Here is a 17,163-nt window from a genome sequence, read left to right on the forward strand (position 1 = left end):
AGAGGGAACACAAGCAGGGGGAGAGGGAGAAGCAGGCTTCCCGCTGAGCAGGGAGCCCGATGCAGGGCTTGATCCCAAGACCCTGGGATCATGACCTGAGCCGAAGGCAGACGCTTAACGACTGAGCCACCCAGGCTCCCCAACACATTAATGTTTTAAACAAAATTATATTATAATGTAGATGAACTGGTCACAAAATAATTACAGGATTTTAAAAATATGTATTAATTGTGGTCTACCGTCTGAAGTATGCCCCAGGAATAGGACACAGATTTATTAAAAGTTGTTTGGTAAATATTTTCTTCCAGTTCTGTTGGTAACTCTCTGTGTAACCTTTTGGGAGAAAAGACACCAAAAGTCTTGGAGGCCCCTCTTGAATGGGAGGCCAAAGACAAATGCCTTCCCTGCCCCTAGCCTCGCCTTGGGTGAGGCCCAGCCCTAGCCAGTGTTCTTCTTACCAGACATATGCAGAGACAGTAAATGACACATTTAAGAAGTGTCATCAAAAGACTGCATCAAGTAAGGACATGAAACCCAGGTTATGAGGACATCTGAAACCAGAGGACAGGGCCCTTCCCTGAAGTGAAGGGACAGACTGACCGTCATTCGTGGGCTGTGACGGGTGTGTATGTACATCATGAAGGCGGAGGTTTGGTTTTGCCTTTTGTTCACGTCAGCATCTTAGAACATCTGATTACATATTAGGTGCTCAATTAATACTTTCTGAACAAATGAATCCGTGCATGAACACCAGTAAGGAACAATCCATTTTCTTTTTTAAAAAAAGATACCTAAAATTTCTAGTTTTCAAAAGGAGACGGTGGGAATAAAATCCTTTTCAACAGAAAGATAAGGAAAATAAGTGAGAAAGACTTACTGCTACCACATATGGAGCACTTTATTTCAGCTGTTGGACAAGGATTCTTGGGTGTTGGAGGCATGGCATCTCCTGGCCGGCATGTTTAAACCCAGAGCTCTGGGTTCTGAAGCTTGGTAGCTCTAACATGTTCCCTGCCAGTCCGGGAACCACACTTTGAGAACCTCTGAGGTCAGTTAATTTCTCAAAAAAAAAGTCTATAACGCAGGTGTTGTTTCCATTTCACAGTTTAGGCAACTGACTCAGAGGTCAAACAAACAAAAACTTGCAGAGATTAAACAGCCAGGAAGTGGCAGGGTTGAGACTTGAGCCTGGCTGGTATCTGTGCCTACAGCCCTAACCCTAAGGTGGAGTATCAGGGAGGCTGGAAAGAGAAAGATTAAGATTGGCAGGGAGGTAGGTGGGAGAGGTGGAAGAGTGCTGAGTCAGTTTGCCTGGGGGTATTGGGGAGGGGGGTGCATGGGGGGGTAGATTGGTCTGAAAGCTTTCCTCCGAAGGAAGGAGACTCTCTTCTCTCTCTCTCTCTCTCCCTCTCTCTCTCTCTCTCTCTCTCTCTCTCTTTCTGATGAGTCGGGCTTTAAGTCAATTATCACCGCCTTTGGAATGCTGATCTGCTCTCCAGCCCCCTAGAAGGGTTCTTTTGCATTCAGAAATCTCTCCTCCTTTATTGTCAAACTTTAGAATTTACTTTTGGAATTAAAGTTTATTTTCCTTAGGTCTTAGGAATTAGCTCTTGAACCTTAAAAGAGTCAGGTTCCTTAACTAACTACTGAATGAAGTTCTTCCTGTGGCATTCAAAACTGTTAGGGATGTTAATTTGAGCGGTCAAGACTGTATAAATGCCTGAAGGGTGCATTTGGAAGTGGCATTTCTTTTACAACGTTAGCCCTTCTCCACTACCCTCTGGCCCCCGCTCCATTTTTAAAAATTTATTTGCCTAGCCAGTTCTCATGGGATAATATGTCATGAATCAAAAAGTTCAGTGAAATAAATCCTTCTAGAATACCTGGGCTCGCAGTTTTCTGCCAGTCACAGCCTCTTGGCTATTCTGTATTCTCCATTCTAAGGCTTCTTCTGGTGAGAACATGGGTCAGAGAGAAGGCACGAAGAGAAGCATTTATTGAAGGTGCCGGTGACTGGAGCTCTGGGACCAAAACAGAAGCCCCTCTTCTTAAAGCAAATTAACTTGAGGTCTCTTGCCTTCCCTCACACCAGAGGGAGCTCTGCGCTCATGGAGGCACGAGGGGGTGGCAGTGAGTGATGCTCACCTCGTAAGGCCCAGTTGAAAATGAGAATGTTGTTTAGAGCCAGAGGGTGCCCAGAGCTTGTCAGATCAGTCAGCCTTCCCATTTCACAGGTGAGGAAACTGAGGCCCGAGGCAGCGAGGGGCGATGACTTGCCCAGGGTCACACCATGAATGGTAGGGCCAGTCGTCTGAGTGATTTTCAGTCAGGTGTTCTTTCCACTGTACCCAGCCAGTTACACCTGTGGTTCAAGCAGAGTTTGGGACTGTGGGGTTTTTACAAGGATTTCAGATCTGGGATGTTGACATTGTCCAGAGTAGTTCTGTCTCCCCCCAAGGTTCTAATTGTTCAAGATCCCCCAGATTGTCTGAGCAGAGGAGTCCTCAGTGTGGATATTGGCCCTTACTGTCCCCCAAGCCTTTGGTCCTGTTTTTTCGACCGGCTCTCTACCCGACAGCCATACCATCTCAGGTAGAAAAATCCCTGAACCATGTTCTTTTAGTTTCTTAAAACAAGGAGCACTAAATGCTCACCTTTCATGGTGTGTGTGAAGGAGAGAGAGGAAAATGAATATATGGTCCGTCCATGTGTCCCTCTGGGTCCTCACTGTCCTGCAAATCTGGAACAGACCAGTGGTGCCAGATTTTTAGATTTCATGGGCCAGTACAATTTCCCCCCCAGGTTTTGGGAACCTACATAGGGTTAACTTGTTTTGCCACGTCAGAACATTTTTTAAAATCCAACACTGTTCACTACCATTACCCCTGTTTTTTATTGTGATAAAAATATACATAACATCAAAAATGGACCAGTTTTCACGTTTTGAGCGTATAGTTCTGTGGCATTAAGTACATTCACGTGTTGTGCGACTTTCACCACCATGTCTCCAGAACTTTTGCACCTTCTGCAATTGAAACTCTTGTTCCCATTAGACATGAACTCCCCATTCTCCCCTCCCCCAGCCCCTGGCAACCACCTTTCTACACCATTTCATTTTAAAAGGATGTTTATTGCCTTTATTCTCATAATGTAAAGATAAGAGGCATTTCCTTTTTTTAAAGATTTTATTGATTTATTTGAAAGAGAGAGAGCACGAGCGGGATGGGGAGAGGGAGAGGGAGAAGCAGGCTCCCCGCTGAGCAGGGAGCCAGTAGCCAGTAGTAGGGCTTGATTCCAGGACCCTGGGATCATGACCTGAGCCGAAGGCAGACGTTTAACCCACTGAGCCACCCAGTCACCCCAAAAGGCATTTCTTTAACATCAAGAAAAAGTAACCTTATGAAGAGCCCATCCTTTGCCCACTGCAGCGGGTGGTGACCCCCGGACACTGTGTGACCCAGACCCACCATGCCACCATCGGATTGGACAGGGAGGGAAGATGGCAGGTACTCTGGGGTGCTGAGAGCTTTGGTGAAGTGTGCTCTCAAGCATCCATTGAGGTTTTGGGGGGAGTGAAAAGGCAAATTCTGGAACAGCTGAGTCCTCCACTAATTCATCAGCAAGTTTAGGGAGCTGCAACTTTTTCCTGCCCAGCTGCTGGTGCTTCCTTCCCCAAACAAGCTCTGCTGAGCATGGGGGAGGGGAAACCCTATGAGGGGCCCTAGTAGGGGGCGGGGTGGGGGGAGGGCAGTACATTCTTTTCTTTAAGGAACCTGACCGGACTTTAAGGTCAGAGCCTAGCAGAGTGGGAGCTACAGGGTTACCTCTTCCCTGTTGATTCATCTCACTCTCCTCCTCCCCCACCCTTAATGATCTTTCCATTACAGAGCCCAGACCAGGAAGTGCATGACAGGTCGCAGCTGCAGACACATGGCTGGGAGGCCTGGGCTCTGGGCCAGTGGTGGGAGGGTCTGAGCTCCCCTTCCAGCAGTGGGACTCTGGGTGAGTGTGCACGGGCACGCGCACACACGCACTCGTACACACACACACACACCAGCAAGTTCAGTGGAAGGTGTTCTGTGTTGTCACAGTTGGTGGCTGGTTGTACTTTGGAGTTCAGGATGTGATCTTTAATGAAGGCAGGAGAAGACTTCTGCCTGAGTGTCCAGATCCCCTCGGCTTACAGCCCACATGAGTGGTCCTTACTGGGTTTGGGGTTCTTTTGGGGGAGTTTTCCATCATTGCACAGAGGCTCTTTAGCTCCTTTTCCCAAAATAGGACCCATCTAACATGGCTTTAGAAGCTTCCCAGGTGTCCAAGGGAGTTAGTAGGCATAGTATTAATACCTCCGAAATGATCCGTTTTCCTCCATGATTCTATCAAAATGCAAGGTTCAGAACCTCTTTTGGGAGGAGGTCTAGTCGCAAGGGCATGAGCTTTGCAGACACACTGGCCAGGCTTCAAATCACAACGAATGAAGAGAGCCTCCTTCATCGGACTGCCTTCATGGGGGATGGCTCCTTCCACATACAAGTTTGCTCAGGAAATGTTAATTTACCCCAAACTGTGTCCTAGGGGGGCAGTTGTCACACAGGAGTTTCTGTCTCCCCCGCCAGCTGTGTTGTTGGCTTACTTCCCTGAATCTGCCAAGGCCGGATTCCTCTGGTGCCAAATGTGAAATGGTGACACAAACTTCTAGGAACTGTGAGCATAGACCGCCCTTCCCCATAGCTGCAGGGCATCTCCCTTTGCTCTGGGGTGAGTGGGCTCTATGCTTCCTAGCACGACTTAAGTGAACTTTCCTCTTTCCAGAGCAGCTCTTTTCTTCCTGGTAAGGTAGGCGGGAGAGAAGCAAAGCGTACTGAGAATCGCTTTGGGAAATGGGTATAGGAAGAGATTTCTCCCCGGCTCCATCCGGAGCATGTCAGTAAACACTTGGCGTGAGAGCTTTAGCTGGGAGAGAGGGAGAAGGGAAATTTCTTTTAAAACAACTCTTGGGAGCATTCCTTTGTTAATCACTTAATTACAGTCCTTCTCCCCAACGGGAGAGCGCTCTGCCCGTGGTGGGAGGTAGGGGGGGTGTGGGGGGTGCTCATGCTGAGGGGGGCACCGTCCCCAGGAGGGAGAGAGCTGCAGGTACGAGGAGGCCTGCCCACCGGCCCCAACCCTGGGCTCCATCCTGACGTCGTGTTATCCCTCGCAACATCTATTTGAAAGTTTACATAGACCTCTCTGGGCCCAGGGCGCTTTCGGCCTGGGTCTCCCGAGTGGGGTTCTGTGCGCCTGGGTCTCCTCGGGCCCAGCTACCGGGGAGCTGTTTTGGGGGGTCTTGGGGGCGGGCGCAGGGCCCTGGCTGAGGCTTTGGCCAGTGCAGGCGGCTCTGCACTAAATTACAGTGATGAGGTGGGACACACAAAAGACCGAAATCTTTTTTTAATAAAAACAAAACAAAACTCCGGCCCCAAGCCCCTGGGCTGCTGAATGGCGATGGCTTCCTGTCAGGATTAGCCGGGCTGCCTGGGCATGTGTGCACTGCCTTTCTCCTCAGGAAATACCTTTAGTAAGCCCCGGTGGGGTCCCCATGGCAACGCGCGAGGGGACCTGCTGACAGAGGCCATTCAGCCCGCCATTGTTCCTCGGGCCCTTTGTCGGGAGCTGTATTGCTGCCCCTCTGGCAAACACAGCAGTTTGCACCGTTTTGTCAGGCTGAATGTGGAGTTTTTACATTTTAATGGGTTCTTCTGGCAGTGGCCCATTTGCATGCAAAATGTTCCCTCTTACTTCTTTCCCTTTTTCTCTTAAAAAAAAAAAAAACAACCAAAAAAACCTACACTCCAAATCCCCTGGGTCAGGGGACTGGTGAATGCTCCCGATCAGGGTGTCGGACCCTGCTAATTGATTTGGTGTTCTGTCTCCCCTATCACAACATGCCCCTGCCTCCCCCATTTCTGCAGCTTTCCCCGTACACTGGGGACATCGGGAGTTCAGGGAATCCCCTATTTTTAGGGCTTCCTCTCTACCCCAACTCTTGTGGGAGGATAGTTCCCCGGGATTTTGGTGAGATCCCCGCTCTGGCCCGGCCTTGCCAGACTAAAGTAAGTTTTCAGTTCCATTTCAAAGCCAAAATAACGTAATAAAAAACCTCTGCAGAGGGCTCCCGGAGCCCTGCCGCGCTGTTCTGTGTTCCTTTTAAGTTGTCTTCAAAGCCACCCCGAGTTCCTCCCCCACCCACAATTGCCCCCTCATTTATCTCTGGGGAGTTTGTGCCAAGACTGTAAACATTCCTGGACCACCAGTTCCCCCACGTTCCTAAAGAGAATGGCCATTCTCCCCTAATTTTCTTAACCCAGAAATCCAAAATCAAAAGGATTTCATAAGGATGACAGAAATCGCGACCCCGAGACAACAGGCCTGGGCTTTGTTGGGGGCCGGTTATCCTTTGGAGTGTAGGATGTGGATGACACCACTCCTGACCACGGAGGATCGAGAAGATGCATATTTATGGACCAACCCACAGCCAAGCAGCATGAATAAGTGCAGGATAAAGTCATGAGAATCTGTATGTCTTGGGAAGGCACATTAAGACTGCAGTTTGGGGAGTGAGTTTTCATGTCCGTAGGAGTGATGGAGAGAGCAGAGGAAAAAGGCACTTAAGGAGAAAGCAAAATAAGAGGGGCAGGGTGGTCATCGGCTTGGCCAAAGAGGCTGAGAGATTGGACAGCTGAGGTTGGGGGGTGTGGTTGAGGGGCTCCAGATTCTGGAGGAGGAAGAAATACACCGAAGTCCTCAGGAGCGTGAGGGCATGGAATGCAGGGTGCCCATGCAGAGAGGTCAGGGTTTGAGCCCTGCGGCATTCAGATGTGTGAGCAGGACAGCTGGCCCAAGGAAAGGGTTGGGGAGCCCTTTGCCTGATGTTCTTAATCTTCTCAGCCAGTCAGGCAGGGTCATCAGAGGTCATCAGCTCAGCTGGAAACTGTATTCAAAGGTGAGGGTCTCAGGGGTGAGAGAAGGTGTCCGGTGACTGATCCAGAATTGAGCCAAGGACACGGGGAGGGGAGGACAGTGCTGTCTACCTGTGGCCAGAGCCACATGAAGTACCTCGAGCAGGTCACCTGTCCCTCTCCCCAGCGCTGGGTGAAAAGTGAGACACTGGAGGGGCCCAGGCCCTGGCAGACGCAGCATCCAGAGCCAGAGCTGACCCCTGTTCTGTGACTTGGAGAGAAATCCCTCAGTCTCCGTGTTTTTGTACTTAAATGGGAATGAACATGAATAAACATGCCTTTTTTTTTTTAAGCCTTTATTTATTTATTAGAGAGAATGAGCAGTAGGGAGGGGCAGAGGGAGAGAAAGGGAGAGAGAAGCAGACTCCCTGCTGAGCAGGGAGCCCGATGCAGGCCTGGATCCCAGGACCCTGGAGACCATGATCTGAGCCGAAGGCAGCCACTTAATCGACTGAGCCACCCAGGTGCCCTAAACATGCCTTTTGAAGTATCAAGTGCCATACCAAAACAGGGCATTATTCTTAGTCCCGAGCCTGTCACTACCCTCGTGTCGCCCCCCGCCCCGTTTCCTTACCTGCCAAATGTGCACAGTCGCACCTGCTCAGCTTCAGAGGGTAGATGAGCAAGGACAGGAAAGTACATTCATGAGTTAAAAAGCCCTAAAGTATAAGGTAGAGGTGGTGCGGCTGAGGGAATGGGAGAAAGAGAAGGTCAAAGCGACCAACTTGAGAACCTCGTGCATGGAGGTGGGGGACGTGGGTGCGGTTAGACAGCATCGGGGGGCTGAACAGAAAGGGTCTCAGTCACTTTTTGGAAGTCAAGGATTGCAAAGGCAAAGTGAAGGAATAGGCTTGTCTTCAAAGCAGTAGACCTGGGCTCTGGGTGGGTGTGGACTCTGAAGAGCCAGGCCACCTGGGTTTGAATCCCAGCCCGGCCACTAACTGACCAGGCCATCTTGGACAAATACTGGAGCTCTTTGTGCCTCAGGGTCCCCCCTGTTAAATGAGGATAATAATAGTACCTACTTCTCAGGGTTGTGTAGACTAAATGAGACCTCTGCCTGACACATAGGAAGCTTCCACGTCCGTAGGTAGGGATGATGATAGTTAATATCTACCTCCTAAGGGATTGAACAATAGTCTGTGTTAGAAGCTTTCACAGTGTACAGGATGTAGTAAGCATGCTGTAAATATCGTCCAGTATTAGCATTACCGTTTTCAGCATTGTTTAGGGTCCCAAGAGAATATGGGGGGAAAACACATAGTAAATTGCAAAGCGCTGTGCAAATATGTTGTGACTCTTCGCCGGGTTCGTGTTAAGTTTGTGGGGCTTGGGGACAGTAACTGCCAAACCAGATTGGCTGTTAATGGGACCGAGGCTGGTGAACTGGCATTTCAAAGTACCTTTTCAGGTGTATTTGCCCATGTGGCAGGAAAGGTCTGCATTCACAGTCTGCAGAGAAATGTGTCCCTTGGGACTTCTTTAGTGCTTCTGTTATCTCTGATCCCCCACCCCATGGACTGAAACTATTATTTTTTGCTCTTTCTGCTGTGAACCTTTAGTCCAAGCAGGACATCCTCTAGCTTCACCTCCATGCTCCCTCATCCCCAGGCATAGCCCTGCTTGAAAGCACCCGCATCCTTTTCTGCTCCCCCAGAGTTATCACTCCCCATCTAAATTCTTAATTGCTTCCTCCCCTTTCCCTACCATTATGTCCAACATCTGCTGTCTGCCCTGACCACCAATACTTTTTTCTTTTAAGTTCTGAACGCTCAGAGCCCATGTTGGATTGCTGGATCTGGGTTCTCCTGCTCTTCTCCAGTTGTCTCGTGTTGCACCACAAAGTGCTTCAGCCGTGTCAAGCTGTTATGTAAAGCGTGTAAAGCTGATCCCCCTGGTTAGAGCACGGCGTGGGTCTGCTGCGCCTTTGTTTAATCCGTTTCTTCTCCTTGCACAGTAACCAGGGCACACAGACTCACCCAATGGTAGCTCTTTTGAAGAAAGCTCCCTGTCTTCTCCGTGGATTTTTGGGACCTGGGGTCTCACCTTCTCAGAATGACAAGGTTCGTATGGATTTGGGCCTCCTCACAGGCTCCAATCCCCCGCCCTGCACAGTGCCCACGGCTGGCAGAAGACTGGGGCATTTAGAATCCAGCACTTGGCTCTGATCCGATGTACCCAGGGCAGAACTGCCTGCTAGAGGACAGTGGCAGACTTCTGGCCGGTTGTGCCATAAGCAAAATGCTACCTCCTTTTGGGTTGTTGGGGATTACAAAGCCCTGGTATTTTGGAGGAATATAGGAAGGGAAGAGGGACTCAGTAAGGCTCCATTAACATTCATCTTGTTCCTGGACTTGAGAGCACCCTGGGAAACTCCGCCCCTTCCCCCCCCCTTTTTCTAGCTGCTTCCCTGAGGATTACTAAAAAGTGTGGTTCCCTGATCTGCTCCTGGTTTTCCCTGGGGGATAGAGAGGCTCTGTCAGAGAAACAAGATGGGATTGGTGATTGGTATATAAATCCCTTTCACTCTCACTAAAGGGGGTCCTGGATCCAGCCTACACAGCCTTCCATGTGCACCTGCCACCTGCCCCGTCCCAGGAACCTGCCTCGGGACCAGAGGCCTCCTCAGTCTCAGATTCACGCAGCTAAGCAGGAGCCTTTGCTCACTCCTGTTTTCTGGAGAGTTGGCCAAGGTGTTGGCAGCCTTAATCTTCTAGGGATATTCAAGTCCAGCCCTAACCCTAACCCTAACCTTCCCGCTCCCAGTGATGAGAACAGTGACCCAGTGCTGTGAGCATCAGAACACAATGCACCTTTTTCCACAATGCACTTTGAACACATTGCACCTGGAGCCTGTAAGAGCGAACGTTGTAATCTGACTCACAGCCAAACACTTCCAGCCTCAGGCGAGGTCATCACAGAATCCAGATACAACATGTCCTCCAGCCTCCGTGTCCCACCTCATCTCTCAGGAGACAAGACGCACAAAGCAAGTGTTATGGTTTGCCGCTTTCCTCACAGCATCCCCATTCCAATTAATCAGGTTCTCCAAGATTGGAAGAACCCTGGCTTCAAGTGGCCAAGCAGTGAACTGGCTTTCTTTTCTTCATCTTCCATGGCCAGCCCAATAAAGGTGTCTGCTCTTTTCTTGCCACCTGACACCTAACAATAAGTATAACCCTGGCCCATTGGTCTTGACCAGGGAAAGGCCAGCTCAGAGGAACTGGAGCCACAGATACAAGGGCCTTTCCCAGTGGGGACATAAATGGGGGATGCTAGAAAGACCAAAAGAAGAATGGAGGGTAGGGACTGAATTGTTAGAGGCTGCCGGTGAGCAGGGATGCCCTTGCGTCAGCCACCATACATAGGACTCCCCCAGGTCAGGACTGCTATTCAGGGCAGCGATGCAGACAGGCAGGGCCCAGGAAACCAGCGAGTGCTTGGTTACCTTTCCATCACCTCCTAGAAGAAAGTGGCATTATCCCTGCTTTGTAAATAGAGACATTGACACACATCCAAGAGCGCTATTAGCCATGAAAAAAATCCACTATAACCCAAGAGCCGTGGGCTGATTTTTGGTTCCTCTAAAAATTAGCCTTTCCCAGATGCTAAATTTAGTTCAAGACCTATTGGGTGTTTTCCGTTTCTGACATTCTTAGGCACTGTGGAAAATTTACAACAGACAGTTCTGCTCTGAGTTGCTTGCTGTTTCTTAGGAGAGGAAGACATGGGCACTTGGGACTGTTTAGGAGACAATAGAACCAGGTGTCCATCAACCGATAAGCGGGTTCATAAAATGTGGTACATGCATACAGTGGAATATTACTTGGCCATCAAAAGGAATGCAGTAGTGAGATTGCGGCCGCATGGAAGAACCTTGAAAGCATCATGCTAAATGAAAGAAGGTGCTCTCAAAAAATCATCTAATGTATGATTCCATTGATATGAAATATCCAGTGCAGGCAAATCTCTAGAGACAAAGCAACAGTGGATGCCTAGACTGAGGGAAGGGTAGGGGATGGCATGTGACGGTGTGGGGTTTCTTTTGGGGGTGATAAAAAATGTTCTACAGTAAGATTGTGGTAATGGTTGCATAACTCTGTGACTTTATACTAAAAAAAAAACGCCGTTGAACTTAAATGCTCTAAATGGGTGAATTTTATGGTATGTGAATATATCTCAATAAAGATGTTTTTAAAAGAAACGATACAAGATGGTATGTAATCAAGCGTGAATTTGTGTGGTTTGCACAGTAACTGTGTTACAGACAGGGTAGCAACGCTGGGACCAACAGCAGGCTTCCTGGCTGGCTTTGAGGGTGCACTCTGAACAGTGTCAGGCGGGATGGAGTGGGGGGAAGGATGGAGCATCACAACGCTGACAGCCTCGAGCCGAAGTCAGTTTTGTTGTGAGGAGAGAACGCAGTTGGTCTGCAGAACAGCCAGCCTTGAAGTGGAAGGTAGGAAGAAGGCTACTGGGGGGGTGGGAACAGATTTCAAAGAGCCTTGAATGCCAAGCAGGGGTTTTGATTATATCGTACACATGGTGCAGGATCCTGGTCAGAGGAATAAAGGGATAGAGCGCACCGAGGCTTGGAACATCCGAGTGAGTTGGAACTCCAGCGTCAGGGAAAAGAAAGCTGGTCCTTGAGGCTCCTTATACACCCCGTAGGCGAGTTGTGTTTGCACATCCTGGTTGGGACAAGTGGGAAATTAGGGATCCAAGCTAGAATCAGCCAGAGCTGGTCTCAGCAGGGCCAGTGTCCCTTTGCTACTTCCTCTTGGGGAATTGCCTGTGTTCTCGTCTCGCCACCTCTTTGTCCCCAGGACCTGTCAAAATAGGCTGTGATGCCAGGGGCTACGAATTTGAGTTTACCAAGTTGACTGTTTGACCAACGGCTTGTACAGATCAGGAGCTGCAAAATATTTAATCAGTGAGGTCATTGGAGGGAGTGGAGATTTGATCAATAGGAGTGTCTGATGTTTTCCTTAAGGGTCAAGTCTAAACTGCTTTTCTTCTCCCTTCTTTTGGCAAAACCACAAACCATTAAAATTGGAAAGAATAACTTTTTTTAAGAACCAAAAGGCTTATTTTTAATCAGTTATGTGGTCTGCTCACCTTTGTGGTGTTGCTCTTGACCTCATTCACAAAAATACAAATGACTGTTAGCCTAGTGGCTTCCAAACCCTTTTGAAGCAGCACCCCCACTTCTGATGACTCATATTTACCCAGTATTTAAGACAGCTCTTGGGGTGAAGAGGGTCAGGGCCTACTGCCTTGGCCCCTCTGAGGAAAACAGCTGTTAGTCCCTGGGGCCGGCTGAGGCCCAAGGCACTCATTTTCTTCATTTGTAAGGCTTGTGGCAGAAACCTGGATAAACGTCAGAGTTGGTTACAGTGAGGGTTGGAGAAGGAGAAAAGAAAGTTTAGAAAGGAAGTTGCTGTGGAGACAGTGCCTGTGTCCTTTTTGCTTGTTCACAAGTATTTATTGGGCAATTCTTGTGTGCCAGGCACCGTACTGGTTGCCGAGGATTTAAAGGTAAATACGACCCGTCCCCACCCTTGGAACTCAGTCGAGAAAGGGAACTTTCCTTCAGTGTGACAGGTGCAGTGGGAGGGCACCCGATCCAGACTGGGAGCTGGAAGAGGCTTTGGGGCAGAGTCCCCAGCCAGGCAGAGAAGTGGAGGGTAGCTGCGAGCCAGCAGACATGGGCCCTGAAGAGGGTAGTGGGGCGCGGGGACTGGAGGGAGCGTGTGTTTCAGAGGTTCCTGCTTTGGGGACCTGCAGGGTGTCCTGGCTGAGCCCCTGATGGTTAACCGCGGGGTGGGGGAAGGGGGGTGAGAAAAAAGAAGGCTCCCAGGGCTGTGGAGACCTAAGTCAGGGGGTAGATACAAGCCGAAACAAGGGCACTTTTTGGTGGGGGATGGACAGTTGGCAGACGACACCAGGAGGGAGCGCTCGTGAGCATCCTGAATGGAAATAGAAGCTGCATTTCCCCCTGGTAAAGAGGGGGTGCTCAGAGCAGGGAACCGTCTGGGATGGTGGCCTTCTTTGTCAGTGCCAGTGCCCAGTTGCTGGTCGTGAGAGGGATGGATGGGTGACCAGGTCGCATCGGGTCTGTGAGCCAGGGAGCATCCGGGATCCAGGGAAAGAGAGGTGAGGGGGAGTGAATGCGCGTGACAGTGTGTTGGGGGCGGGGGAGGCGGGGGGCTCGAAGGGGGAGCCCGGCAGTGGGACGAGGAGAAAGGAGCTTTGTGTGCAAGGGCTGTTGTGGCCAGAGCAAGTGTGGGCTTGGTGGCAGCTGCCGGCCTCCGCTCCTAATAAAGTCAAAAGCTCCGCATCCTCTGGCCCGACACCTGTTAGCTAGAGGTTCCCCTGAGCTGACCTCTCCCTGGGCCGGCTCTCTCCCATATGCATCTTATACATCTGACTCACTGCAGGGCCAGACCCCTCCCTGCTGAATCACTTGACCCCGGGATCCCCTGTTGACAAATTACCTTCTCTCTACTTAGGTGGGGGCTGCTAGATTTTTGAGGGAAAGGGTTTGCTCAGCTGTTACTAGGGAAAGGGTTGAGGCTGGCCTAGCCCAAAGGAAGTGGGGTGTTCTCCTGGGAAGTAGCCATTCTTGGCAAAGAACCGAGTGTGCAGGGAGGGGCAGTCTGGACACAAAGATGTCCGGGGGTGGGTGGCTGGCCTTCCCCCCCCCCCTTGGATGGAGGGAAATGAAACGTCAACTGCTTAATGCTGCTGTGGCTGCTTCCTGGCTTTGCCTCTTCCTTCTTTTGCCCTTGGGGGGAGCGGGGTAGAGAAGAAGAGGTAGGGTTCCAGGTAGCCAGCTGTCTCCCACTGACCCCTATTCCAGTTCCGCCTCCTGGCTCTGTAGCCCCTGGGATGCCGCGGCTCAGTGCGGCTCGCTAGCCTAACTCCCTTTGTCTCTCTCCCTCTTCCCTCTCCCCCTCTTCCTGCCCCGTCCCTTGGCCCCTCCCCCCCTCCCCCGTGGGTGGCTGCAGCCCAGCCCTGGGGAGCCCCTGTGGAAGTGGAGTCCTTCCTGGTCCACCCCGGTGACCTGCTGCAGCTTCGCTGTCGGCTGCGGGACGATGTCCAGAGCATCAACTGGCTGCGGGACGGGGTGCAGCTGGTGGAAAGCAACCGTACCCGCATCACAGGGGAGGAGGTGGAGGTGCGGGACTCCGTGCCTGCTGACTCCGGCCTCTACGCTTGCGTGACCAGCAGCCCCTCGGGCAGCGACACCACCTACTTCTCCGTCAACGTCTCAGGTTGGTAGCCAAGCCTGCCCTCACCCTCTCCCCAGATCCAGCCTTCCCACCCTCTCTGCCAGTTTCGGGGGCCGGGGGTTGCCCCGCCCCCACTCTGCTTCGGAAACTGCTGCCCACTAACATTGCTCCGCGCCCGCCGCGTGGCTTCGCTCTCAGAGGGGTGACCGGGGGTGGTGAGGGCCTCAGGTCAGAGATCTGGGTTTCCAGGATCAGCCTCAGAAGTGACTGCTCATGCGCTTGGGTCAGTAAGACACTGATCTTTTTCCACCATAGCTTGCCCAGATCTCCAGGTGCTGCCTGGGACTCGGCCAGCTTCCATTCTGTCATTCCCTTGCCATTTGGACTTGGTACTTGGCTCGGGGGTTTAGAGCCCCGGAATATGTGGTGAGGTGGGTCCCTGCTGTGATGGGAAAGGATCCAGGTGCACCACCATATTCCCAGACTTTGTGGAAAACATCTGTCCTCCACCTTCTGGAGCTGTATTAAGGGCAGCCAGGGAACCCCAGAGCTCTGTGACTTTGGGACTCTGCCACTTTTTAGAACACGACTTTTACACAACTCTAGGGTAAAACGAAGAGCTGAAATTTTCTTTACACCGTGTGTGGAAAGCCCAGGGTGAGGGCTGGGCATCTCTTCTCCTCCAGGTATCATTTAGAACCTGCCCCCACTTGCAGGACTTGCCTCCTTTATTTCCCTCCAGACCCCCAAAAGCACTAGGAGGGACTGGAAAAAGATCTGGCATGATCGCTGCTTGGTGACCACATGTGTGTCAAGCCTTTTAAAAGGGGCGGATACCTGCGGAGAGGTGTTAGCAACTGCGGACTAGTGTGGTGGGCTCCCTCTCTGCTCTGGTTATGAGGGGCAGCCCTCAAGCCTTCGCACGTGCATGGTAGAAAAATCCCAACTAGAAATTGCTCAGCCCGTTCTTTCCCAGATGGCTGTAGAAATAGCTTCTGGCTGTAGTGTGCCTAGATCTGTCTGGGTTTCTGAAGAAGGATACACACAGATTCCCTGGCTGCTGGTCCTGAGACCCAGCACATCTGGGTGGTGCTGAGTTGCGAGAACCTCTGAACGCAAGGTGGAATTAAATTCAAGAGGACCCGCTGCCCCTGATGGAACTGGCCAGTCTCAAGGCTTCTGGACAGAAAGGGGCACCGTGTTGGGATGGGGAAGGCGGGGGACAGGCATAGAGCCTGCAGTTCTTAAATAAACCGTTTCCGTTCCACAGAGAGACTGTCACGAAGGGCAGAATGGGACTGGGGTCCAGTATGGGGACGGGCATCTGCATTCATCTGTAACTGGACTGGCCTTTATGTTCATGGCCGGCTGTTGATATGGATGGAAATCTAGTGAGCCCTTTTCCCTCGAAGGGACCTCAGTGCCCCCTTCTGCTTCCCATAGATGCTCTCCCCTCCTCGGAGGACGACGATGATGATGATGACTCCTCTTCAGAGGAGAAAGAGACAGATAACACCAAACCAAACCGTATGCGTGAGACACTGTTTCCTACCTTACTGCCCTTCGGGCCGGGCGTTGGGTTTGAGTGGGAAGGGGGAGGCTGGGATGATTGTTTGGAGAAGGGGCGGAGAGGGCACGTGGGGTCCCGATGTTTAGCCACGGGGTCCCTGGGGTGCCCTGATTAGAGCCGGCACTGTTGACAGGTGTTGAGCAGGCAGGCGGGGCACCTCCAGGTCCTGGCCTGGGCCCCTGCTCCTGAGCCTGACTGGCCCCCTGCCTGTCTCTCTTGGCTTTCCCTGGGCAGCCGTGGCTCCGTACTGGACATCCCCAGAAAAGATGGAAAAGAAATTGCACGCAGTGCCAGCTGCCAAGACTGTGAAGTTCAAATGCCCTTCCAGTGGGACTCCCAACCCCACACTGCGCTGGCTGAAAAATGGCAAAGAATTCAAACCTGACCACAGGATTGGAGGCTACAAGGTACGTGTGTATGTGTGTATGAAAGTCGGTATAAGAGTAAGGGGAGAAGCTCCTTGGAAAATCCTTATTATATGTCATTAATTGTTTAATGCTTTCTAACTATAAAAGCAGTGTACTTTAGAAAAATTTCAAATACAAAAAACTGCAAATGAAGCTTTAAAATCTTCAGTCCTGGAGCGCCTGGGTGGCTCAGTTGGTTAAGCATGTGCCTCCACTCAGGTCATGATCGCAGAGTCGTGAGATGGAGCCCCAAGCCCCTTGTCGGGCTCCACACTGGGCATGGAGCCTGCTTGAGACTCTCCCTCTCCCTCTGCCCCCCCCACCTCGCGCGCTTGCTCTCGCTCTCTCAAAATAAAAAAAATTTTCAGTCTTTTTTCTATGTATATGGTTTTTATATAATCACATTGTATATATACTTTCTTGTCACTTGTTAACATTATGAGTCTTTTGCCATGTGTTTGAGAGATAATTTTTCATGGCTGCATAATATTTCATTATTAAAATGTCTCATGATGTAATGACCTGTTTTGTGATATTTGTCATTTTCTGGTTTTTCACTATTCTACATTATATTGTGGTGAGTATCTTTATACATAAATCTTTGTCAGTGTTTTTAAATGTTCTTCCCCAGGACAGGTTGCTAGGAGTGAAGTTACTAGACCAAAGTATAAGCATTTCTTTAAGCCCTTAGTGCATATTTCCCATTACCTTTTTCTCCCCCGGTAATTAGGTAATTTTACTCATTCATTTATTTTTTCTAACATGAACGTTTCTTGAACCCATGTCTTTCCAGAAAGTGTACTGGGCAGTAGAGTTCCAAGTACATCAGGAAGATATGCTATATTATTTATTGTGATATTTGCTTTAATGGGGAATGATGTAGTGAGCTGGGGTATGATTTTATTTCCTATTTTTATTTTATTGTGGTAAGAATTACTTCCAAAAGAAAA

At 50.4% G+C, this 17,163-nt stretch overlaps 1 protein-coding gene across 10 annotated transcripts in view; it reads left to right on the plus strand.

The window, feature by feature from the left end:
• The window catches only part of FGFR1 (fibroblast growth factor receptor 1), a 47,021-nt gene that overhangs the window by 17,293 nt on the left and 12,565 nt on the right, over positions 1-17,163 (plus strand). For 3 of the 10 annotated variants that reach the window (XM_032413388.1, XM_032413379.1, XM_032413381.1), the window contains exons 3-5: positions 14,012-14,278; positions 15,680-15,769; positions 16,041-16,213. In XM_032413388.1, coding sequence (XP_032269279.1) covers positions 14,012-14,278; positions 15,680-15,769; positions 16,041-16,213 — 530 coding nt within the window. The remainder of the gene's footprint in view (positions 1-14,011; positions 14,279-15,679; positions 15,770-16,040; positions 16,214-17,163) is intronic. The other 7 variants (XM_032413389.1, XM_032413380.1, XM_032413382.1 and 4 more) reach the window with 3 other exon arrangements.

This window comes from Phoca vitulina, unplaced genomic scaffold, assembly GCF_004348235.1.
Source record: "Phoca vitulina isolate PV1807 unplaced genomic scaffold, GSC_HSeal_1.0 scaffold15, whole genome shotgun sequence".
NCBI lineage: Eukaryota > Metazoa > Chordata > Mammalia > Carnivora > Phocidae > Phoca > Phoca vitulina.